Source organism: Euprymna scolopes, chromosome 25 (genome assembly GCF_053919585.1).
Source record: "Euprymna scolopes isolate OS-2025 chromosome 25, ASM5391958v1, whole genome shotgun sequence".
Taxonomy (NCBI): domain Eukaryota; kingdom Metazoa; phylum Mollusca; class Cephalopoda; order Sepiida; family Sepiolidae; genus Euprymna; species Euprymna scolopes.
This window is the reverse complement of record NC_136506.1, coordinates 62,720,435-62,746,934: the sequence shown is the minus strand read 5'-3', so window position 1 is coordinate 62,746,934 and position 26,500 is coordinate 62,720,435. Positions and strand designations below refer to the sequence as shown.

General features: G+C 32.7%; 1 protein-coding gene across 1 annotated transcript in view; it reads right to left on the bottom strand.

Annotated features, from left to right (window-relative positions):
• Positions 1–3,529: 3,529 nt before the first annotated feature.
• LOC145247257 (protein rolling stone-like) overlaps positions 3,530–26,500 on the bottom strand; it is a 24,345-nt gene continuing 1,374 nt past the window's right edge. The window contains exons 2-4 of the mRNA XM_080108869.1: positions 12,926–13,169; positions 8,892–9,011; positions 3,530–4,233 (exon numbers count right to left, since the gene is read on the bottom strand). Of these exons, the coding sequence (XP_079964995.1) occupies positions 3,818–4,233; positions 8,892–9,011; positions 12,926–13,169 (780 nt within the window). The 3' untranslated portion in view covers positions 3,530–3,817. The remainder of the gene's footprint in view (positions 4,234–8,891; positions 9,012–12,925; positions 13,170–26,500) is intronic.

The window sequence follows — 26,500 nt, the reverse complement described above, 5'->3', positions numbered from 1 at the left end:
GAAATTTTACATAAAGGGTATTCAGAGATAGGGCAAGCTTCTTCATCAGTTTGGGTCGAAAATTTTTAGTTACCAATATATAAATATATGTATGTATGTCTGTTTGCATGTCTGCCTTAAACTTTTAATAGAGGCGACGGATTTTACCAACATCAGTATCGTTTTAATGTTCGACCTTTCATACGACAAATATCGAAAAATTGGCTAAAACATTAATATCTTCCCCTTCAACTAGGTACTTTTCTACAGGGTGGGGGTCACTTTTTTCGGCGATATTTTCCAAAGTTATCCTCTCCTTTAGATTGTCTAGCCTTAATTTTAAAAAATGTGGCTTCCGGTTTGGCGGTGGTCGTAATAGCATAAACGTTGGGTTTTACCCCGTTCTTTTCCTCCTTTGCGGTACGGGTTCGAGCCTGCCTTCCTACTACCACTTTTTTTTTTTTTTTGCTCAACATACACATCCAAACACCCGGGCAAGGCCGGGCTGAAATGTTAGTATATCTATAAAAGTGAAAGTGTGTGTGTGCGTGTGCGTGTACGTGTGCGTGTGTGTGTGTGTGTGTGTGTGTGTGTACGCAATAACTCTGTCAATTTTTAGTCTACAGACTCGAAATTTGATATACTGGGTACTGAGATTTGGGAAAATCGATGTGACCGGTTTTGGGCCAGAAATTTGGCGATTAAGGGGTCAAAGTTCAACGATTTGACCTTTGAGAACTCTACCAAACCCCTCCGACAGTTTTGGGTCTACACACTTGAAATTTTAGATATAGGTTCCTTGGACATGGATCTAACTTAATAACTTCATTTGAACCCAAAACAATAAATGTTAAGGGGTCATAATAGGGGTCAAAGTTAAAAAAATTGACTGCTTTTTTTTTTTTGCTCAACATACACCTTCAAATACCCGGGCAACGCCAAGCACCCATGCTAGCTCTATATAAAAGTGAAAAAAATCCGTCTTGCCTGTAGCAATAACACCAACATAGAAACTTTGCAGCACTTACTGTGAATTGATTTTTTTAATATAAAACTTGAAGCTTTTTTATATAGAAAACTAGAAGAATACCCGTTCCAAGGCGAATAAAACTAATTCTCAGGACAGAATATTTTTGCACAATTTTTACGTCACTATACGAAAAGTAAAATCAATATATAATGATATTAGATCATTTTCCAATTTGGACCTACATCCATTACATGATTTTTATTCAAGAAAATGTTTCAATTTTTAGGCTTAAGAGGTTTTAATAAGAAATTAAAATTCAGGGAATCTTGCTTGGTTTTTAATGCAATTCAATTCAATGCAATTGTGAAATACTTCATTTTTCAATACAAGATTGCGCTCATATTATGTTTCTTTAAAAAGATTTTTTAAAATAGTCCAAATAGACTGAAATTTGAAGAATAATTATTAATTTATGTTTAATGCTATTGTTAAAATTTCACAAAATATCGGAGGTAAATGAATTTTCACGAAGAACTTCCGCCCCCTTTTACTCTCTTTGCATAAAGCTAAAATAATGTAAGAGAGCATGGGTGCGCGGATCGCAGCAGCAACAGCTGTAAAGTAACCAACGCATGCAAATGACCGAGTTGTGTGCAATGTGATGTTATAGCGAGGAAGAAAGAAAAGAAAAAGATTATAAAAAAGAAAAACGTAGCCTGAGAAGAGCAGAAATAGACGTGGCCCAGGAGCGTTAGGGAAAGACGTGTCCTAAACATGGCCGGACAAAGACAGATGATTACGTGTTCTACACGATAGAGTCTTGATAAGTATATTAGAGTCCGAGAAGACTTTTGAACAAGAGGCATGGCGTTGTTCTGAAAGTACCTATAAATAAATGTCTGTTGTTTCAACTGAAAAAGTGAATCGAATTCTTTCTTTGTATTTGTTTTATTGCGACTACCTGTATGTAACATGTGGGTCCCGAGCAACGTCAAGTTTCCTTCCAGTATATGCATATGATTGTTAATATTTATTGGAAAAATTATATATATAATATTATATATATATATATATATATATATATATATAAATCAACCAACTAAATCAACCAATAGATAAATAAATAAATGAATAAATAAGTAACTAAATAAATGAATAAATAACGAAATAAATAAACACATAAAATATAAAGGAAAGTAATATATATGAATAAAAAATATAAAATATGAATAAAAAATATAAACTTAATTAATAAATTAATTAATTGATTAATTAATTAAACTAGAGTAGTGTAATGGAGGTTAAGTTATATTCCTAATTATATGGTTAAATGAATATTTGGAAGTCTATTTGGGATTGAGCAGATATACGAGGAGTATGGAAGTTTAAGGAGTATATGGGTAAGGGTTAAAAGTCATGATAGTGAAGGTAAATTTGATTATGAAAAAAATTAAGTGGGATCTAGGGTAGTGCCTTGAGAGATAAAGACCTGAATTTGGTACTCGATTTAAGGGTTAAATGTAGTTCATTTACTTCAGTAGAAAATTAGCATATTATGATATAGGCACATAATCACACGAGAACATATATATATATATATGTATATATACAAGCATATATATATATATGCTTGTATATATATATATATATATATATATATATATATATATATATATATATACATACATACATACATACATACATACAAATACAAACGTATATAGCCACATGGATAAAGATGTACTAACATATATATACATGTACATATATACATAACAGATAAATACAGACATACACATATGTATATGCGCACAGATATAACAACGTCCGCAAATATATATATAAAAACACACAGACATAGTAACCTTCGTGTACGTAAGCAAAAAAAAAAAACAAATAGAAAAAGAAAAGGTGCGGAGTATATGGGGGTCGGACACTTAACAGTATTAGTGGATGAGGAGGTGGGGGATTGAATTGTATTCAATAGTAGATATTAAAATTTTAATTGGAGAGGTAAATTTAACTAAATGGAACAACAGACATATGACATCGGATAATTGTATGGTGGATAAGTAGGGTTAAATGGAATTAAAGTTGATAGTATTGGAGAGGTAAGTTATTCTGTGAGGTGGAGGGATAGGATGAAGCAGTAATAGATAGGATGGGATAGTGTAAAGGAAGATTGAGGTGAGGGGTTTGGGTTTGTAGATATTACGGTAATTAGTTATATAGGCAAGTGGTTGTACTTAGTGGAGAATCTGGCAGATTTATTAAAATTGTATGGGAAAGGTTTTAGAAAAGTGCAAAGTTGCTAAGAAGGTGGGATTTGTAGTGTCTAAAGTTTATAGTAGTTTCACTTTTTTATTTAGTAACTTATCTCTCTTTAAAATTATATATATATATAAAATATAATATATATAATATATATAATATATAAAATTATATATATATATATAACAAAACATATTCAACAATGATTCCCATTTGTTAATACGGCCCTTCCTCTAAGAAAGTGCATTGTCTTTTTCTCAGCTTTACACCTGCCATGAAATAGATAAAATAAAAATAATAACAAATAAATAAAAAATATATTTTAATCCCTGCACGTATACGACATGCTGTCGATTTAAATAGAGGAATGATTTTCGTTATTATATTTAAACAATCATTAATAAACGAAAGGACAAAATACTTATACACTTTTTAACGTTCCTTGAGGAAAGTTGTATATTCAGCTGCATACTATGATTTTGGTCAGTAAAAACCGCCCGTTTATCTTAAAGTCTATTCGATTTGTTTCATTTTCTACTTAGCAAAACGCCGCCATTGTTATCTGGGTGCACGAAATTCTGGAAATGTTCCTTTGTTTTATTCCTTTGACGCCTTCAGCTTTTCCATGGGAATGTTTTCTCGGATTCTTTCGGGCAATTTACCAAATGTTTCAACAAATTTGCAAGTGTCGAACATTTTATAGAATCTGTAAATGATGTAGACGATCAGTTGGCCGACAATGGCCGATACGACAAGAGCCAAGGAAGCGTTGAGCATCATTAGTTTTCTGTCCTTCCATTGGATGAAATAATAAATCTCCCGTTTCCCAAACTCGTTGGTCCCGCCAGCGATGTAGTAGAAACAGGTAAAGAAGCCATAGACTGCGTTTAGGGCAATCACCTGCCATGCGTGGTAGACGCGTACAGGAATCCGAGTGAACGCCATGTTGATGATAATATAGATACAGCCTTCCAGGTGGACGATGACTACCCATGCATCAACACTGTCGGCAGCTGAAACAAAGGAACAAAATAATGAATAGAATTAAAGACAAAGATATACGTTTATGGGAGAGGTAAAAGTGTTAAATGCTCAAAACAAAAAATAACAAGCCCAACTTAAAAAAAAAAAAATAGCTGTCCGCTCGACGTTGCCCGGTCGTAAAATACGCATAAATATTATATTTTAATTTATTATTATTATTATTATTATTATTATTATTATTATTATTATTATTATTATTATTATTAATATTATTATTATTATTATTATTATGATCATAATAATAATAATAATAATAATAATAATAATAATAAACTGTATCAATCGCTTTATTACAGATTAGTGAAGTATCAATATTTTACTAAATATACGTCGCAAAAAATAAAATTGTAGCATCAAAGGACTGCTTTAAAGTTAGTTATTTCCAAAACTGTTATTCAAATTCATGCGATATTCACAAAGTTATTGCATTTTAATCATTATCAAAGTATTTATACTGTCCTTCGCTTTATTGCAGATCTCTTACAATGCCCCCCCCCCCAAAAAAAAAACGGACAATTGTAGGTCATCGAAAAGCAAAGGATTGTCCATCAAAGATTTAGCCACGGAGCTCGAAAGGGATCCCAAACCTAAACTTCATTCGTGAATAACCCCAACACCAAATCCAGAAAGGATAAGGGCACCAAACCTTTCAGATCGGAGAATTTGTAGGGAAGTCAACCAAAACTCAAACAGCACTAGTGCTTCCATTTTTGCAAGAACTGGAATCACTCCAAGATCCAGGCAGGCCTTATGCAATGTGTTGAATGTGATGTCTCCATTGAGTAAACACATGTTGGGCACAGAATTACATGAACATTTCCAACGAATGTACGGATGAGGCCGGTGCTACTTTTGAAGGCCTGGATAGTTAGGCCAAAGTTTGGAACCCGAACAAAACTCCGACCGCTTACAGAGTTCATCGCCAACAAGGAGATGGATGATTCGTGTTTTGGGCAGGAATCATTAGGGATAAGTTGGTTGGACCATTACGAGTGCCAGAGAGTGTAAAACTTACCATCAATGCGTATACAGCATTTGTAGATAATCATTTGTCGCCACGGCTAAATGACCGACTATTGTCACGTCGCTTTCAGATGATTTTCATGCATAACAATGCACCATCCCATTCTGCTAGGATGACTGGCAGAATGACTGACAGGATGACTGTTAGGATTAATCTATGAGCTTCGTTTGAGAAACCCTCATGACCTGGCTACCGTGTTCTCCAGACCTTAATCCCATTGAACATCTCTGGTCAATATTGAAAAGGGGGGATATTAGGGAGGAGAGCAATTTACTTCAAAGGATGTCCTGTCGAAGAAAATAGTTGATGTCGTCAAAGCCATAACTCCTTTTCAGATCAAACAATTGACTTCCTCGGGGGACAAAAGGTTGTTTAAAGTTATTTTTAAAAAATGGTAGATCTGTCGATAAATAATTCAATTATTTTAGGCTTGCCACCTAGGATGTGCTTTTTTATTATTCTTTGACAGAAAAATATAATAAAAAATAAATTTTTCATGATTAGACATTGTATTTTTGCCCTAAAACATTTTAAGAGACCTGCAATAAAACGATGGACAGTAGAAATTCCTTGATAAAGAATAAAATGTCATATCGTAAATATCGCATGAATTTGAATAAATTTTGGGGAAATAATTAAACTTAAAGCAGTCTTTTGATGATACAATTTTAATTATTTGTGACGTATATTTAGTGAAATATTGATATTTTACTCATCTGCAATGAAACGATTGACACCGTTTAGAGTCAATTCTCTATTGGTTATTAACCAAAATATAGCAATGATTTTAAAAAAATTATAAATCATGACTTGGGTATCATCCGCCAGAATCGAAACCAAAACATTTAGTGGTTCAGTCATAGTGGGTTTTTTTTTTTTTAGCTCTCCAATGTCGTTACCGTCTGAGCTATTGGCATATATATACAAGATGTTTAAAAATTAAGCGATTTTGAACTAATTTTGCGTATGTGCAAAAGTAACAGCAGGAGTAAGGTTTTATGCCAAGGTCAACTGTTTTATTTTAGCAGCAATTTTTGCTGACTAAAAACCAAATCGAATGTGTGTTACAGGTTCAAATACCCAATATATCAAATTTCAATTCTGTAGATCAAATATTAAGAGTAGAGTTTGGTTGTGACTTTTCGCAAACACACTGAAAAAGTCACTATATATATATATATATATATATATATATATATAAAGCTGAATGTCTGTGTGTGTGTGTGTGTGTGTGTGTGTGTGTGTGTGTGTGTGTGTGTGTGTGTGTGTGTGTGTGTGTGGTCACGAATAGGCTCCTATTTGGTTGACTATTTTAAAAAAACTGATTACATATAATGATAGAAGATGTATCGAGACACAGGAATGGGTATGTGGTTCATTAAAATTATGGGGTCTGCGTTCGCGCATTAAAAATTAAAAACAAAAGTTTACAAGTGTTTTTAATATAGATGTACATAAGAATACTTTGATAAGTATGTTTTAACTTAAATAGGGATCGTATAATAAAATTGTGGGGGTCTACGTTCGCGCCTGGCCTCCATAGAATGGAAATAGGCACAAACTTTGATAAAGACTTTTCATATCTATCTGCGTAAGTATACTTTGATAATTATGTTTCAGTTTGAAGAAATATGGTATAATAAAATTATGGGGTGTTCGTTCGCATCTAACCTCCATAGAATGGAAATATGTCACAAAGTTTAACAAGGTTTTTTAATATAGATCCACAGAATATTGTGATAAGTGTTTCAGTGTGAACAGGCATGGTATAATAAATTATGGGTGTTATCTATTTTATTTTTACTTTCATCATATTTTGCTTTGGTTTTGATACCCCCAAATTCGTACCAAATTTACAACCCTTCCTTTTCATAACCTATCATACTTTCATAAATCAGAGTCCATTTTCTGTAGGCTGTTTTTGAACCCAGTCAACAACGGGTTCTTTTGCTAGTATATATATATATATATATATATATATATATATATATATATATATATATATATATATAGAGAGAGAGAGAGAGAGAGAGAGAGAGAGAGAGAGAGACAGAGACAGAGAGAGAGATAGATAGATAGATAGATAGATAGATAGATAGATAGATAGATAGATAGATAGATAACTCTTTATTAGCTGTTTCTGCATATTTATTGTTCCATATCTTTAATGAGTAGGTAACCTACGTATTGGAGTAAAAAGGACAAGAGGATTAATGTGATTTTAACACAACCTCTCTCTTTCTCTATTCTCTATCTCATTCTCTCTCTCCCCTCCCTCTTTCTCCCTCTTTCTCTCTTTCTCAATCTCTCTCTCTAATATATATATATATATATATATATATATATATATATATATATATAGATAGATAGATAGATAGATAGATAGATAGATAATGATGATGAAAATTATGGAAATAATATTCTAACGTGATGGAGAGATGAAAAAAAAAAGACACACCGAAATTAGAAAAACAATCAATCACTCTGTGGAAGTCTTGCAATATAGACGAAACTTTGATGAACATATAATTGATTTGTTTTGTATATATATATATATATGTGTGTGTGTGTGTGTGTGTGTGTGTGTGTGTGTGTGTGTGTGTGTGTGTGTGTGTGTGTGTGTGTGTGTGTGTGTGAAAGCTGGTTCAATGTTCCTTTTTTGTTCAGATCCTTTTCGAAACTAAACATCTATTTCTATTATTAATGCAGATTTGGTATGTGTCTGTTTAAAACTGAAACCATGTCATTGCTTCTATTAATAATGTTCAATTTAGTTTATCATTTCAGCAAAACAATATCATTCAATGCTCAGTTCAGCGTGCATTTAATCATGTTTGTTCATCATCATATCATTATCACTTCCCTTGTTATTAGTTCTGGTGACATCCTACTTTTTAAAGGGGTGGTGCAGTGGTGCACTATATTTTCTGTAGTAATGACCAGGCAAGGGGATTAATGTGATGTTAACACAACCTCTTTTATGAAGAATTGCTGTAGTATATGTTTGTTCATTGTAATACCATACACCCTTGCATTACCTTCTCTTTTGGGGGAAAATAGTGTAATATATGTTCGTTCATTATACCACTAGTCTCTCAGGCTAAAAAAAAATGCTCTTTCCGGTCACATATTTTTGCTAAACCGTCTTCGTATTTTTGTTATAAACCGTGACCGTCGCTCTGTCTTCTACGCTTAAGTTTGAAATAGCATTTTTATCGTTCAAACGAATGGACGTATCTTATTTTAGATGCGTCCAAGCATATCTATAAAAGGCTCTGTTGGTCGATCAGTTGGTGGGTCTGTCATATTAATGTTTAAAATAACATTTTTCTTTCACCTTCCGCGTATAATTTTAAAATAGCATTTCCTTTGGCCCGTCGGGCATTAAGTTACACATATAATCTTTAAATTCGTCCAAGCATCATTTCGTGGATTGGTCTTTCATGCTTAAGTTTGAAATATGATTTTAAATTCGTGTGCATAAGAGAATCTGTTCACCTACAATACGCTCTGTGATGCTTAACTTTAAAATATAATTTTCATCACTAAACGCGTAGATCGAATAGACGCATCATAAGAATATCAATGTTTGTGTTTACTTACGTCTGTGTGGACGGATGAAGGCCCAAAAGACAATGGTTCCGATAAACGTGGAAGGATATGCCAGATTCCTCACCACCCACCAGCCTTTCATGTAACAGGGAAACTCCGGCTCTTCTACATCTGAACAAGATACAAAATAAAAAAGATAAAACATGTACACGGTGACCATCCCAAAATACTACTCCTCGAATCGTTGATTTCAGAGTCATTTTTGAAATCCAACCATACTTAGTACAAATAAACTTCAGCCATTGCATGATTTGTCCACCAAATTTCAATCATGAATGTTCAACAGCCTTAATTTTCTGTACATTTAGTTATAAGCACACCGAGATAAGATGTGCAAAATTTTCCATGACTTTGGTGCACTCTTCTCCTAGTACTGTTCTGATTTTAGCTGTAGTGACCCTATTTAGTTCAGGAATAATCTGAGAATTGTTTTGATAGACATTATCTTTGAGATAACATCACAGATAAAAATAAATCTGGCGGTAAAGATCTGGTAGGTTTGAAGTCTATTTAAGATCAGACCTACTAATGATATGATTACCAAAATGCCTTTGAATACCATTGAACGGCGGTAGAACATCGGATGTTGAAGTCCATGACTGAAACTGCGTGAACAAGTCAGCAAGTTAATCAGTTTATTTGTATTAAATCTAATTGCATTTCAAAAAGATCTGTCCATGTTCTCAACGATTACAAGAGTGATATTTCTGGAGTTATGTTGTATCATGATAAAGAAACAGAAAACATTTTTTGTAGAAGAACAATAAAAAAAAATACAATAAAATGTAAAATGCGGCATATTTAGACATCACCCTCTCTTCGTACAAGTATCTTTAAAATTAGGTGTGTGTGTGTGTGTGTGTGTGTGTGTGTGTGTGTGTTGATGTATTTGCATGTACAGAATTCACTTGTACATTCATTAACAAGTCATTATTAATTTTGAAACACACCTGCTAGATGTATGGAACAGTAAGGCGGGCTATAATTAATTTAATAAGAGAGAAACTGATAAATTTGTGTAACTTACTTTCCATAAATATATTTTCGTACTACTACTGTGTTATAGCAGGATTTTATGTATAGGTATATAAACGCGGTAATGTTTATACTTAGCATAGTGAGTGTTTAAACAGTGTTCAATAAATAACGTGTAATGTTCATGCTGCGCCGTGTATAAACAGACAGCAAGCATCTCTCTTGAAATGTATGTATATTTCACAGTGTTATTAGCTCGTGTGCACGTGTACGTGTGCGTGTGTGTGTTTAGCACATTTAACATATCCTTGTTTGCGTGGCGCAGACAAATGCACATACCTTATTTTATAGTTTCCTTCTGTTCTGGTGGTTGGCAGTTGGGCTTGAAATGCTATGAAAGATATTTCCATCCGAAGGAACATCAATATATATATATATATATATATATATATATATATATATATATATATATATATATATATATAAGTAACTTTATTTCAAGTGTCCACGTGTCTGCGGCTTCCCACGGTTTTTTTTTTCAACGTCTCTCTTGATTTCTACATCTTTACTAAACACGTCCTTTAAAGCTCCCGTGATGAAAGAGATAATTTCTCTCGTGCTAACCTCTCTGGTAAAACAAACTCGCCCTGACTCTCTAACCCTCTGACTGGTCTTTATGTGTATATATCAAAGCTATTTCTGTGCGTTTTCTTACGTAAGCACTTTACGTAAAAAGGTTAATTCTTGTGTTTATTGTTAATCATTTTAACTTTTGCCCATGCAAACACCAATTCCATTCTGTTATTGTTTCCAACTTTATGTCAGATATGTCCTTTTTGTTACAATCGCCTTTTTCTTGTAAAAACTCTCTTCATATTGTAAATATTTTAAACTGGCTATTAAATATTTGATTCCAATATTAACTTTTTTATTATTCGTTCTTTTTAACTTAGTCGTGAAAATAAGCTAATGTGTCGAGTCCTTAACTTCGCAGACCCTTAATCTGCATAATCCACCCTTGCATAAGAAAAAAATTCTAAGATTTTTATCATACACTCTCGGGCTAAGAAAAAGGTCAGACAGTATCCCCCCCTTTTTTTTCTTTTTTTAGTAATGGCTCAATACAATAAAATTATGGACAATGGCCTTATACAAGTCTAATGTAATGAATTCCTTTTAAATTATCTTCTACTCTTTCTAATCATTTCATGATATTGATCATCGCCCCGAATGGCTGTCTGACCTTGATAAATGGTGACTCATTAGTAAAGAAGGGCCTGCTAGTTAGGAAGTTTAGATCACTTGTGTTTTATCTGACAATAACCAAGTAACAACATTAGCTACGAAAAATGGTCATTAAGTTAAATAAAATACGTTGGAGAGAAAATTGTTGTCGTTTCCCTCTTCATAGATTTACTAGCACATCCGATACAAGAAATCCAAACAAAATGTTCAATAACACACACACACACACACACACACACACACACACACACACACACACACACACATATATATATATATATATATATATATATATATATATATATATATATATATATATATATATATATATATATATACCAATATTCACACATCCTTCCTGACAATGTCTTCTTGGAAAGATGAAAAGTACCACCGCAGTTAACTTCGGACTACACATGAAACCTACATTAATTCATCATCAGAAAAATTGAAAATTTTTTTTTTAAATGCCGAATTAAACGGAAGCTCTCCGATGCCTTTAACAAAGAATTCTGCCTAAATGCATACAATATATATATATATATATATATATATATATATATATATATATATATATATATATATATATGAGCAAACAGTTAATGAAATATGTTAAAAAACACTTTGAAATGAGTTAAAAACATATTTAATCTGAAAAGGAAACACTAGATAAATGGATAGTCCTTAATCCGCGGAGTTTATATATATATATATATATATATATATATATATATATATATATATATATATATATATATGTCCTAGGTGGGTTGAGCCAGTGTCCATCAAAGCTGGAAGTTTCTAGGGAATAATGAATTCACATACAGTTCTAACCGCATGTTAGGTGATTTAGTATACAGTGCATCGTATTCCCAAATGGTTACCCATCTGATATTGACCAAGCTCAACGTTACTCAAGTAGCCCACTATATATTCAAGAGAACCAGTATATAAACATGAATATGCCATATATAAAATATAATTCCTAGCAAACATATATATTCTTTCTTCACTAATATATTTGTTGGCGACAGTGTCTAATAAATGTCAAACTAAATATATAAGAATTTAATTTACAATTTTGTAACTAATTTTATTCATGTATTATTTTTTCTAAAAATACAACGAAGAAAAATTAGTGAATACTTTTTAAAAAAATTATTGTACTTTGACAGAATATCTATATTTATATTAGAAACATGTTTCTGTTCGTTAACCTGTCTGTCTCTTTGGTTTGTTCACTGTTGTATGTCGAAAGGATCTTGGCTACAACTAAGCAAGGCCTAGCATCAGATTTTTAAGACCAAATAAAATTGACATCTGAATAATCAGAGAATGCTGTTGGATATTGAGTCATCCAAGGTGCGTATGATCTCTTTCTATACATCGTGGTTGGTATTTTTGTCTCGGTCAATTTACCCGAACACGTGAGGCTTCTTTGCAATGGAGGGTTTATTTGATTTAGGTCAGAGTGACAATCCGGTTACAGTGATAAGAGAGAGATATACATTAAGAGAATGTCAGAGAGAGATAGAGAGAAGATTAGACATAGAGAGAGAGAGACAGACAGACAGATAAAGAGAGAGAGAGGAGAGAGAGACGGCTAAGTTATGGCAGCTCACATAATTCGGCCGCCCCACTCTTGAGCAAATTTTGAGACGAGGGTCTGACGGAAAAGAGAGAGAATTCCCGCCACCCGAATAAGGCCTTATTAAATAAAAGAAAAAGTAAGTACAAAGCAAAGCAAAAGACAAAAAAAAAATCGGTATTACAAGCGACGATAAAAAATATAAAATGAATCTTACTACTTCGAAGTAAAATCTTTCTCTCCTCTGTTGGCCGCAAGAAAAGGTCACAGAAGATGACGAGCAAAAGGTCAACGACTGTGCTGATAACCAAAAGAACGTAACTCCAGTAGGCATAATAGATAAACAATTTGAGACGAGCCTCCGCCGTGTGTTCGTGGTTTTTCCAAATCAACACCATCAAAACGACGTGCACGACGCACGCAATGAAACGCCATCCCAAATAACTGTATCGGCCGAGAAGCTGAAATGGAAAGACACGAAGAGTAAACGCATAACAAATATTAACTATGTAAAATGAGAAAATATCTTTGAAACAATACAAGAACATATATAGTAAATTGCTTCTTAATTTTCCAACCATAAGACGTACAGACAAAGCATTAAGTTGCACTATTATGTATCGTCTTTTTGTTTTATTTTGCAAAAGCTTATATTCACATCTATCTATCAATATATCTTCATATCTCTGTATATACATGGTGGAACGATAAAATTGTCGCCCAAGAAAAACGACATGATTCCATTCCCGTTTGATGAAAACCGGTTTTCATTTTTTGTTGCAGACCATCTACTAATTGACCAGTTGCGTACAAATCCCAAGAGCGATAGGAGCCTTCTATCATATTTGAAAGTGATACAATGTTCAACGAGTGAGATCGGAGATGGGCCGCTGTACAAATTATGCTATCTACCGATTTAAGTAGACCATTGCCAGCACCCTCAAAATACAAATTCGAACGGTTCAACGCTTGAGGGCGCAGCTGAACGAAGTTTCTGGCCACGGTTATGGTCTTTGGTGTGGTTTCAAGTGAAGGCCCCATCATGTCCCCTTACATTTTCGAAGTCGGCTTGAAAGTCAACATCAAAGTGTACCTGGATGTTCTGAAAAATGTAAAGATCCTCTGGTGCAATCAAGGTGGCCGGTGAAACACTCAGGCTTTGCTTCAAAAGGAGTGTACGACTTGGTACTCTTCTCTAGCTGCCCCCCCCCATGAACCCGCTAGACTACTTCGATTGGTCATACATCGATAACATCACCAACATGACTTCCCATAACACCAAAGCCAGCCTGATCGTCGCCATCCGATGAGTATTCGTCGAGTATCCATCAGCGCTTGTGGAAAAGGCATGCTCCCAGTTCCGAACCCGTATCGAGGCGGTGATTGAGGCTGAAGGCAGAAACATTGAATAGATGCCAACCCTACTACATACTCAAGTTACCTGAATTGTTTTTTTTTTTCAATAAAATTTTTAAAATAAAACTGTAGTGTTGTTTCCTTTAAAGCGACAAATTTATCGTTCCACTCTATATATTAGACTTTTAATATGAGATGATACATATATTTATTCCCACAATCTATATGCATATAACATTGAGTCGTTTATCGCAATGACATTGATATTAAAAGGCCACTTTAAAAAAACTGTTAAAACGAACTTCCAAATAAATTCAGACATGGATATGCGAGCGACTTCATAATGGTTTGCATATTCCTTTGAAAAATGAACTTTCATTTATTAATTATTCGTTTTTTTAAGGTTTCTTATTGGACGATTGGTTTTATTTAATTATTACGCACAGTACTATTCATGCATATTTTTTACATTGAGCATAATTGCATAGCTTTTAGGATGAAAAAGTTCTAGCTCACGCACATGTATATTTATCTCTCTCTCTCTTTCTCTTTTCTTTCTCTTTTTTTTCTCTCTCTCTCTCTATTCGCACAGTTTGTTAAAATGGAACACATTCCTCAAGAAAAATTGCATTTTGTATTGTTTATTTACCTTTTTTGCAATCTTTTTTTATCAATAAAAGTTGGTTTTTTTTCTTCAAAAAAAGATTCATTTTTACCCTAAATTGTTAGGAGAAAGGGTTTTTTTCAGGAAAACTTGCACTTTTTTAAAAGGAATTGGGCAGTAAACATTTCTTTTAGAAAACGGAATTTTTATTATAAAAAGAAGAGATGAATGCTTTATATGAACATTGTAAATAATTAGGTGAAAGTAGAGAAAAGTTTGATTTTTTTTCAAGAGAATGTACAAATTATTTTTTTGTCAACAGATATTAAGAAAATAAACAGAAAAAATACTCCCATCATTAATTAATTAATTTATGCAAAAAATAAATAAAATGTTGATTTAGTGTTTCAACATTTGAACAACGCTCGGTTGAATCCGGTGATTGTCGGTCGAACCCTAACCATAATTGGAATCATCAAATTCTGCATGAGTACCATTCTTTTTAATTTTGTCTTTTGTTCAATTTTTTTAGTGGACTATCAGCGATTGCAAGCTAACAAATATAACCAAAATGCAAAAAATTCAACAATTAAATAATTTTGATAAGTGCTCAGCTAGGTGTGTAAGAAACCGACCTTACGAATGCATGAAAAAATATTGAATAATTCGACCTCCTATTTTTCCAAGCTTATAACTATTCAAAAAATTTAATTCAAACCTTAATTTTTTTTCAATTAAAGGAGCAAAGACCAAAATTAAAAAAATATAACAGGTTTAATAGCAAATTATGCAATAGTTGTTTTTAAATCGGTTATCTTTAAAAAAGATTTGAAGAAAATAATCGAAATTTAACTTACGTCAATTATAAAAAAATCGATATAAATTCAAAAAAATCACTTACCTATAAAAATTACTAATCAATGTGTAGTTCCATTCTTCATTGTTAAGAATTTATCCATATTTATATTTCAAAATCCATTTATTTTTAAATAAAAGAATTTTTTAAACGCCTATTTGAAAAAGGCGCCATGACGCAAGCATTTTACATTTTTATCGAAAACCGGAAGTAGGTTTTTATTGTTTTGAACTATGGATGGATAGAAGGAAGTAAAAACCACACGTCCGTGAAGAAATATGTGCTCTCATATGTTAAAAATAGTCAAATTTTACTTATAAGATTTTGCCTTAAAAAAAAGGCACTCAAGGAATTTCTTTTCTTTTCTCAAAGAAATACATAAATTTTTGATTTATTATATTTTCATTCTTTTTGTCGAGTGAAATTTTTTTAAATATCATAAAAAAGAAAACATTGAATGAAATAGAAAAAATTGTCATCATCGGCCATTATTTACTGGACAATATAAGCAGAACATAGGCTTCCAATTACAAAAAAAAAAAAAAAAGGTTTTACACTTTGGACTTTACAAGTAAATTTCCAAAAAACACTTCTTTTTTGTTGTTTGTTTTAATTTACAATATATTATTTATTGATCTTTTATCTTCAATTTGTGATATATAAACCTTTGATACATAAATCAATTATTAAAATTGTAATAGACATTTCAAAATGGGAGGGTGAATTAAAAAAAAAGACGTTTGTCTTAAATATTATATTCGGTTTATTGGAAAGAGCATAAAAGTTCACATTGACCCTGAAAATATCGTAAAAATTTAACTAATAGAAAAATTTTGATAGATTTTTAAAGTTTAAAAATTGAAAAAAAATAACTCGTAAAATTCAATTCCATTACGTAAAAAAATGGCTGCATGAAGGCGCGCTAGCATTTTGTAAACACTGTTTTTTAAAAGATAAAAAATAATATTTCCATTATTTTTTAAATAAATTTAATAGTTTATTTTGGAAGTATATTCTATAAAGAAAATAAACAACCCGCTTTTAAAAGAGAAATTACGAGTCTTTTTTATATTTTATTCGCAGTTTCGTGTTAGGGGTGCCAAAAATTCCCCCAAAATTCTGATACACCTTGTGCTCAGCTTCTAATACAAATCCTAGTAAATCAATCCCCCTTATTGGCACGGTTGTTGTAAAAATGGAACGGAAACTTTAAATTTCGCTCCGTTTTAATCTTTTTTTTTTAATTGTGCCCCTCCCCCAAACAAATATACTCAAAAGAATAACAGTCAACAATTGTACTTTATATAATACAAAACACAAAATATTTAAAAAAAAAAAAAAAAGTTATTAACGAAATGAAAATAATTCCATTTTTAAGCGAAAAAAGTCAGTTTGGTATATCTTTTTATTATTTATTTACATAAGCCCAACTTACCGTTCACATTGGAAATGTCGACATTTATAGGTTGTCGGGTACGTTTACAACGAATAAACACTCCAATCTACCCATGTTAAGAACGGCTCTCGGAATAGACACTCCAAAACTCCTCATATTAAGAACGGCTTTCAGAATAGACACCCCTAACCTTGTCAGCATACCCGAAAACCTATAAAAGTTGACATGCCGAATAGGAACGATGAGTTGGACGTAATGTAAAAATGTACCGAATTTAAAAGGGAACTAAATTTAAATTTCCGTTCCATTTTTACAACAACCGTAAAGCAGAGCATTCTCCGCAAATTTTACCTAACTTAGTGTATTAATGTTATTTTTATTTAAGTAAAAATAATATTTAGGTTTGGATATAAATTCCTAAACTCATTTCACACTAAATAATTTAGGTGACTGAAATAGGAATCTAATTGAATCTTTAATTTCCTGAATAGTAAAAAGATGATCCACAATGGCCGATTTGCTGCTAATATACATTGTTTCGGTACAGGCAAAAATAAACGAGTTTTTTTTTTTTTTTTTTTTTTTTTTGTAGATTCCCGACAACTTTTTTATTGTATTTGAAAGATTAAGGACTAAACTTAATTTCCCAAAGGAAAAAAATATTTGTACACGTAAAAAAAAAAAGTTATGAAAAAATGTTTCACGGCGATCTTACCAATTCATTTAAATTTTGAAGTTAAATAAATTCATTGTAAAAATCCTTTAAAAGATAAATATTAGTTTTCTGAGTCTATTTCAAAGATAATTAGTAAAGTCCTAAGATATTGAATTAAATAAAAAAAAAATTAAAAATGAAAGAAAACACCTTGTTTTTGCTAAAAATAGCATCGGTAGTGCGAGAAATTCATTTTGCTTCGAGTTATATCGAATTCATTAATACGGACTTTAGGGGCTATTTTCGTAATGTTCCTGTAAAAATTATTTTTTTTATTTTATTGTTACACATTACAGTGCTTTATTTATATAAAAACAATAACCACATTCTGTTTACATTAAGCGAGACCACCACGGCCTGAAGTGGTGAGGCCAAAAGATCCTTTTAGTAATATCACGTAACGGCAGGCGGTGATATGCCCCCCCCCAAAAAAATGGCCCAAAGAAACCACCTAATTTATTAAAGGAAAATTAAGTATAATGTTATAATTAAAAACAGATATATAAAAACACGCATGGGTACAGTAAACATATTATACCAAAATGTGGAAGCCATCCGTTCAGTAGACTACTAATAACGAATGAACCAAGAATTACATATGTATATATATATATATATATATATATATATATATATATATATATATATTACATTTATATATATATATATATATATGTATATATATGATATTGTCTCTGTGTGTGCAGAACGGTCTCTACCAAACTCTTCTCTCATTTTTTGTCAACGGACTTGAAACTTAATATATAGGAAATTTGGATCTGTGAAACAAATTCGATTTGGTTTTTAGCCGGTAAAAATAGCTGATAAGAGGTCAAAATTTAACAGAAATAAATTTGGCAGACGTAAGATTACTAAACCAGTAAATCCTGCACATGCACAAATATACATTATTAGGTTAAAGTTGGTTAATTTTTTTAATATTTTCTTATCCATCCATCGATATCTCAAACGGTAACGACTAAGGATTGGGCGCTAAATGCTTTGGTCTCGATTTCCACAACCGGACAACATCGCAGCACACATAAATCATGAAAGCCACAAACTAGAAGTTCTAGATTCGAGTATAGGACTTCCGGTCTGTGTGGCTTTTATGGTTTTACTAACGTTTCCTAGGTGTTTGGAGGTGTGGGGGTGTAAATCAAAACAAAATGGAAAATAAAGATTAAGCGATCGTAATAATCCTGTTTAAATATTATTTTTAAAAAAACCCAAAATAACAGCGAACGTGATGCAAAATAAAGAATAAGTGAACGATGTTAAAATCTCGTCTCGACAAGGGTCATCCAACCGAACTGAGTTCGGATGTATCAAACTGATGAGCGCAAATGAATGCGAAAATCGAGTCTTGAACTGCCGGTTCGTTGACTGTCATGGCTCTTGTGAGCTGCGATGGTGTTTTGCTGTGGAATTTATATATAATTTCTAACATTCTGAAAATCCTATCATTAATTGCTCGCTAGGTTAGCATTGCTGAATAGCATCGTCCTTTCGAGTGGAAACTCCTACTTGTGAGGCATCGGCTTGGGGTTATTAGCTGGTTGCATGACCGAGTCCCTTATCGAGACGAAGTAGGTCCATTTCACAGTCGGATTTCGGCGCGGTTTGCTTAATATGTGTTAGTTAATAGAATTTCTTGTGTGCGGGACGTTGGCTCAGTTGGCAGAGGTCTTGCCTCGCATGCAAGATGCTCCTGTTTCGAATCCTGAGTTCGGATGTGTCATGGCTCTTGTGGACTACGACGTTGTTTTGCAATGGAATTTATTATATATAATCTCTCACATTGTGAAAATCATATATATATATATATATATATATATATATATATAAAACATAATTGTTTGTATGTTACTAATTGATACTCTAAAAAACCACTTTAACGATTGCTTCGAAATTTTGCTATAGCATTTTAATCGTATGCATGCTTTTATTTATATACTTAATATAAAAATATTACAAGATTAACATTTTTTTCGAATTCGATGTTTCTCGAAACCAGCCAATATGTTTTCGACTTTGTTTCCCCCCACCCTTTCTTTAACATTTTTCTTCCGGTGGCCTTCAACTACAGATATTCTTTAAAAAGTTTTCTGTTCGGTTTTTGTTCAACAAATTATTGTCGATAAAATATTAAACTTTCACGCAAACAAAATCGGCGTAATGTATTATTTTAACAATTTTTTAATGCGTTTGGATGCTCACTTTGACCCTTTTGAAAAATTCATTCATGTTTACATACGAGAATTTTGAACGCTAAAACAAACGCTGATTCAAAGTTTAAAACATTAACAGCAACAACAACAACAACAACAACAACAACAAAATAAAAACACTGAATATTCCTTTTTGCTTTCTCGGTCAAATTAATGTTTACCATTACAAAATAAATAAATAAATAAAACAGAAAAATTACAATTGAATTGTAATTTTCATTAAACAGAACATTTGAAGAATTGTAATAAAAGCAAGAAGTGACGACTTTTTTCACAACAAAAATATTTTTCAATTAGTTAATTTACTGTAACAGAGTTTATAACATTAATAACAAAAACTGTAAACTTTAAGACTACAAAAAAAGGAAAACGCAATGATACTTGCAAAGGAATTATATAAGAAACTGCTTTTTAATTAAATATGCTCATTTATTTTATGAATGCATCACACGTAATTTTCTCCAACATAAATATATTTATTTGCATATTCTTTTTAATATATTTATTTACAGACAAATTTCCACAGTAATTTATGAATGCAAAACTAATCCCTTTGTTAAAACTCATCCAATAATATTTTTCGTTGTTTTTTTTTTTTTTGTTAATGAATAATAAAACTGGCCAACACATTTTTTGGTGGCCAGAGTTTCTAAGCTGATTTAGACTAATTTGTGGGTGCTGATTCTTAAAATCACATTAAATTTTTTTTCCATCAGGTCAAGTTGTTGATATATTTGTCATTTTATGCCTTTTTACTTTAAAATTAGTTTTGATCCCATTATTTTCCTTTTACTCTCAACTAAAAAGTTACTTTCTTCCTAATTTTCTCCTCCGGGTGGTCTTTACTTCCTTTTTGTAACCACTGGCGATACAGCACCCCTCTTTCTTCTTCATCCGCTCACATCCCGGCATCAACGGTATGTTTTGCTCATTTCTTCTTCTGGACAATGTGTTTGTTTACTTTGCCATGCAACATGACATTTCATTTTATTTATTTCATATTATTACTTTATGAACTTTTTCAGGCTTTCGATTTCTTTAACTCCTCCATTTTCCTACCTTTGTTTGTTGTCATTGTTTTTACTTTCTCATACCTGTCATTTTTTCTCTTTCATTTTTTACCTTTTCTCTTTGAATAAGTATACCTGTGAATTATATAAAAGTCTTCAGAATCGTTCTTTTTTTTAATAGTTTATCTGACTGTGAAGGGTAGGTGCGTGCGACGACAGTACATCAGGCGTGTTTCTATATACATTCTATCTTCATAATTACAATTGTAGGTTGTTATTGTTATTGTTATGACATCAAAAACCTTAAAGTAAAATCAAATTTGCTATATGATGAGATATGTAGTTGGTAAGAAGTGAACACTGAGTAATAAATAACTGATTGTGGCACGTTTTTTGTTGATTTCTGGGTCAAAGTGAGGTTTATTTTCTTAATGTTAGGAGTTTAGACAGGAAATAATTAAGCTACACTATTTTACTTTTTTTTTTACCCAGATTTTTTGGAGCAAAAATTAAGCATGGCTACGTCATCCCCGACGTTGTTTAAACAATCCAAATGTGCTTTGCTATATTTGTGGGGAATAAACGCTGCAATCCAACAGGAAACGGATCAGTGAATTTGTGAAATGTGCTTCCAAGTGATGCTGGGTGATCAAGATAAGGCATGGACATCCCATATTGTATGCAAGCAATGTGTTGACAGTGGACAAAAAAGATAGAAAGTCAATCTGCTTTGGTATTCCAATGGTCTGGCGTGAACCGAAAAACCATTACGATGGCTGCTATTTCTGTGCAGTCAAAATGAAAGAACAACAGGAAGAACGGGAATTTGTTTGTTTATCCAAATCTCAAGCCTGCAATTATGCCAATTCCACACTACAATGAAATTCCTATTCCTTTAAGGCTTGTCCGAATTGGAATTGCTTGGTTCTGAAGAAGACCAAGCCTCTGTTTTGTCCACTGACAGTAGTAGAAGCCACTGTTTCAGATGTCGGTTTTCCTCCTTCCTCACTACCACAGCTTTTTTCTCAAGGCGAACTTAATGATCTGACTAGAGATCTAAAGCTTTCCAAAGAATCTACCGAACTTTTAGCCTCAAGATCCCAAGAAAAAATCTTCTTCAGCCTGGTGCTCTCATAATCTTCTATAAAAAACGCCATATTGAATTCTTGCCATATTTCACTAAGGAAAACAACATAGTATATTGCAACGATGTTGCCAGCCTGCTGCGGCAGTTTGGTGTCGAACAGTATTATTCTCAAGATTGACCCTTTTTTATAGAAAGTTCCAAATGAAATCTAAAATGTTTTCTTCATAATGGGAAATTATATGGATCAGTTTCTCTAGGCCATTCAACGACCCTCAAAGAAAAATATGATGAAATCAAATTTGTTCTGGAAAAGATTTTATGCAAACAGCACCAATGGATCATATGTCGATTTGAAAATTGTTGGGTTTCTCCTCGGTGGCTACACAAAATCTCCTTGCTTCATGTGTTCCTGGGATAGCAGGGCAAGAACAGAGCACTGGGTAAAAAAAAATGATTGGCCTGTACGCAGTGAATTAATCCCTGGCTCTCTCAATGTTCTGGCTTCTCTTTTGGTGGAGCGTTCCAAAATAATCGACTAAATTTATTAAATTAACACTTTTAAGTAAGTTCTCACATATATGTCCATACTTTTTCCTTTTGCCTTTTTTTTTTGTCTTTCTCTTAGTTAAAATGTCCTACAGAATATTAGACTTAGGTCGCCGTACTCGCAGAGTATAAGCAGTGCGATGTGTAGTCGTCAGTCAAACGAGCTTAGAATTATCCCAACAGATATGCCATTTTAATTTAAGAGATTGCTTTCCCAATTCGATTGGTGTTTGTAATCACCATCAACAAAGCCCAGGAACAATTTTTGTAATTGTGTGGATTACATCTGCACTCTGATTACTTCTCTCATGGACAATTATATGTAGTGTGTCTTACAGTCGGCAAACCAGACAATCTCTACATCTGTTCAGAAAATGGAACACTCAAAAATATTGCGTATCCATATATATATATATATATATATATATATATATATATATATATATATATATATATAAGGCACTTTGCATTCGTGTCCGTGTGTATGTGATTTCATTTCATGTGGACTTCGAAACGGCTGGACTGATTTTTTTTTTAATTTCACACAAGTTTATTTTATGTGTTTTACAGAGGTTTTACAAAAGATTGAACAGTCCGATTTGTGCCAAATTAACACCCTTATATAGCCTAGCATTACAAGTGCATTTATCACCGCATAAATAGAAAGGCTCAGCATGTAAAATTAACAGTAGATTTGAAATTAATATTTTTGTTTAGAGCACAACTGCATGATTTTTGCATTTAAAACTTTAATTCAAATCATTAATAAAAATAATTTTATAAAATCAACAGTAGTTTTTTTGTTTTGTTTTTTACGGTGCAATGTAGACTACAATGTATTGCGGACTAAGTAACAGTGGGGAAGCATATGAAGCTTCCTCCCGGTGCACCTCGACTAGAGCAGACAATCAATCGATTTGATTGAAAATGCTCTGTTTCGTCGATTTCGACGATAATAAAAGCATTTGTAGTGTGGAACATGCGTTAATCTTCATTTAATCCCTGGCAACATCGGGTCACCCTGCTATTAGACTTTTTGCTTGTTAAAACAGGTCGAAATTGACTTGGAATGAGTGTTTATGCCAACTTGATGTTGAATATGGTTAAATTTGTGAAAATACTAATCCCTATTGAACCCATAAATGTGCATTGGGCGACTATTATAATACTTATTTCGCTACACTATCTAGTTGTTATACATGTAGAGGATTACATCAAGAGTAAGGTACTTTTCGGAGCAGTAGAATTATCCAATCATTTTTCCAGCGACCTTAACCACAGATTTGATGTTAGTCTTCCATCTTAGGTCTGAAGAGAAAATTAGGAGGTCATGAAAATGGGGACTTCCTGAAGAAGAGGATTATTCTTTTCATCTCGAGAAAAATGGACATCCGAGCGTTGGTGGTGAAAGGAGAGAAGATATATTTTAGAAGGATTAAAAGTAACTAGCCACTTTTCTCCCATTATACCACGTGCTACAAGTTAGATGAGAAAAACCCAGAAAGATCATCATTAATGCTCCACGACGTGCTGCTATGGATAGTTGCATTGCCTGCATAGATGTCAACGAATGATTTCTAAATATGATTTGGAAGATCATTTATTCAGTTCAAGAATAGAGTTGGTTGGGAAACGCCGACATTGATGCAGTGTGCTTCGGACCTGTGTCCATCAGCAAGTACTTTTATAGATCTATCGGATAGAAAAGACTTGATGATTGCGAAAACAATTTCCAGATATTCCATAGCTAACAAATATTAACTGTTCTACAGATATATCAAGAGCTATGGTTCTGATCGGCCTGTACTGAGATGTAAGGAGGCCGATCACTAATATTTTAAATACTGAGTAGATATCTTTTGGTTTCCTGTGCAAATCAGCATTGACTAAATAAATCTACATATTTTCCTATGCTGTCCAATGGAGACGTTTTATTTCAGAAAAAAATGTGTGGCAGTATACACCTATTCTATTGTCATTTTGAATCAGCAATATAGCAAAAAATAGACCATTATGTCAGTATGGAAAAATTTTGAATGAGTACTAAAAACATTACCAATGACTGACGTACTATTATGAGGGTGTTCCTGACAATCTTCTATTTTTCGTAAAAAAAAAAGAAGCGATAATAGAGATGTGCATTTTGACAAAACTCAAAAATACGAAATGACGAAAATAGATGAGCAAATTTACAACTGACCACAAATAAATCCTTCCAAGAATCTTCTTAGATATTAAAATGATTTAAATGAAATTCTCAAAAGGATACCGAGAAAAAATGTGAACATAGGGTGAACTTTTTTTTAATGCTTTCCGAAATGTTTACTCGTCTCTTTGTTTCAGAAATGTATTTTCCTGTCTCCCCCTTTTCAGCTATCATTGACATAGTTTAGTTCAGTTTAGGCAGACTAACAGTGGATTGGTGATATTGGCTAAGAATTATCTGACATATCGCCGTTGGATTTATTCTCGGCAACGTTAGAAAAAGAACTCTTCTACCCACGTGCGAAATTTAGAATGATATATAGGGCTGTGACAACAGAATAATCTTTACATTCTTTTGACTCTTGGGTATATTTCTGACACAGTTAAACACACTTAATCAACCGAGAACCACACCCGTCTATATAAAAACATATAAGATATTAGCGGCTATATACTCAAGAGTCATAACAATGAAAAGAATATGCTATTGTCATAGTCCTAATGATATATTATCCTTTTTTGACCTGTCGTACAAAGCGGACCGACGGTTCTCCCAGCTCGTCCTGTTGATTTAAAGAAATACTCTAAAGAAATTTGTTTCCAGGTCATGTCAAATAAACTCGCAGAAACACACAACACAAAGGAACTTTTAGTTACCCATTGTTCACACATATCGATATATCGATGACCTTCGCAACACGTGTTCTTATTGCATTTTGGATGATTAATGAATGCATCATTTAGTACTTATATATATTTTTTTGTTTGTTTTGTTTTTTAGCTCACATTATGTAATTCGTTAGGAGTTCTGTTTATTTTTGCATAAATGTGATTGCATATAAATCCAACTGTTTCTCCACTATTGCCTCGTTGTCTTTCTTTCGACACACGTGTGTGTGCTATTAATATAATGCGTAAAAAATGATCACCTCTACAGGGAAAATAAACTTGGACCATTGCGTCGCTAAAAACGTAAATATTATTTGATTTTCAAGCCCTTCTAACAAATTATGAATTTCTCAAAGCTTCTTCTGTTCAGATGTGACACAAAGCAAAATAATTCAACATTCAAAATCCTCGAATTGACATCTTGAAGTAACGTGACAGATGTTGCCAAGCTTGTTGCAAAGAAAACTTCTCACATCTGCTGGTCTATATTTACAAAACCACAATTCATCCATGCATGGAGCGTTGTTTCCATTTCTGGGCTAGTGTACCAATCATTAACCTCTCCCTCTTAGACAGTTAAAAAAAAATAGGAATTTCTAACCTAGTAGGACTTGCACTGTCTGCCAAGATCCATCCCCTGTCACCTCGCCACAGTGTTGCATCTTTGTGTCTGTTTTACAAGTACTTCCACAGAATGTGCTCCAACAAACTTACTGCATTTATACCCCTTCAATGAAAATATCCCCAATTCGTCATATTATCAGCAAAATTCCACCCCTTCACTGTAGAAATTCTAAGACGTTGAAAGATGTTTTTATTTCATTTGATTGCTTATCTTTTTAATTTCTTTCCTGTTCACTGCTTTCTCGTCAGAAATTTAAATGTAATATGAATTGCATGTTAATGTGCAGAAATTTAAATGTAATGTGAATAAGCAATTGCTACCCAACTCCTCATCTAAGTTGCTCATATAAATTTGGACCCTGTCACAGTAGCCCCTTACTCAATATACCTTGCTTGAGATAAAGTGAAAAAACGAAATAATATGTAAAGCAGCTTTGAATCAAGCTTACTCGTAACGTTTCTTATAGTGTGATGGTTATCTACTGTGTTTCGT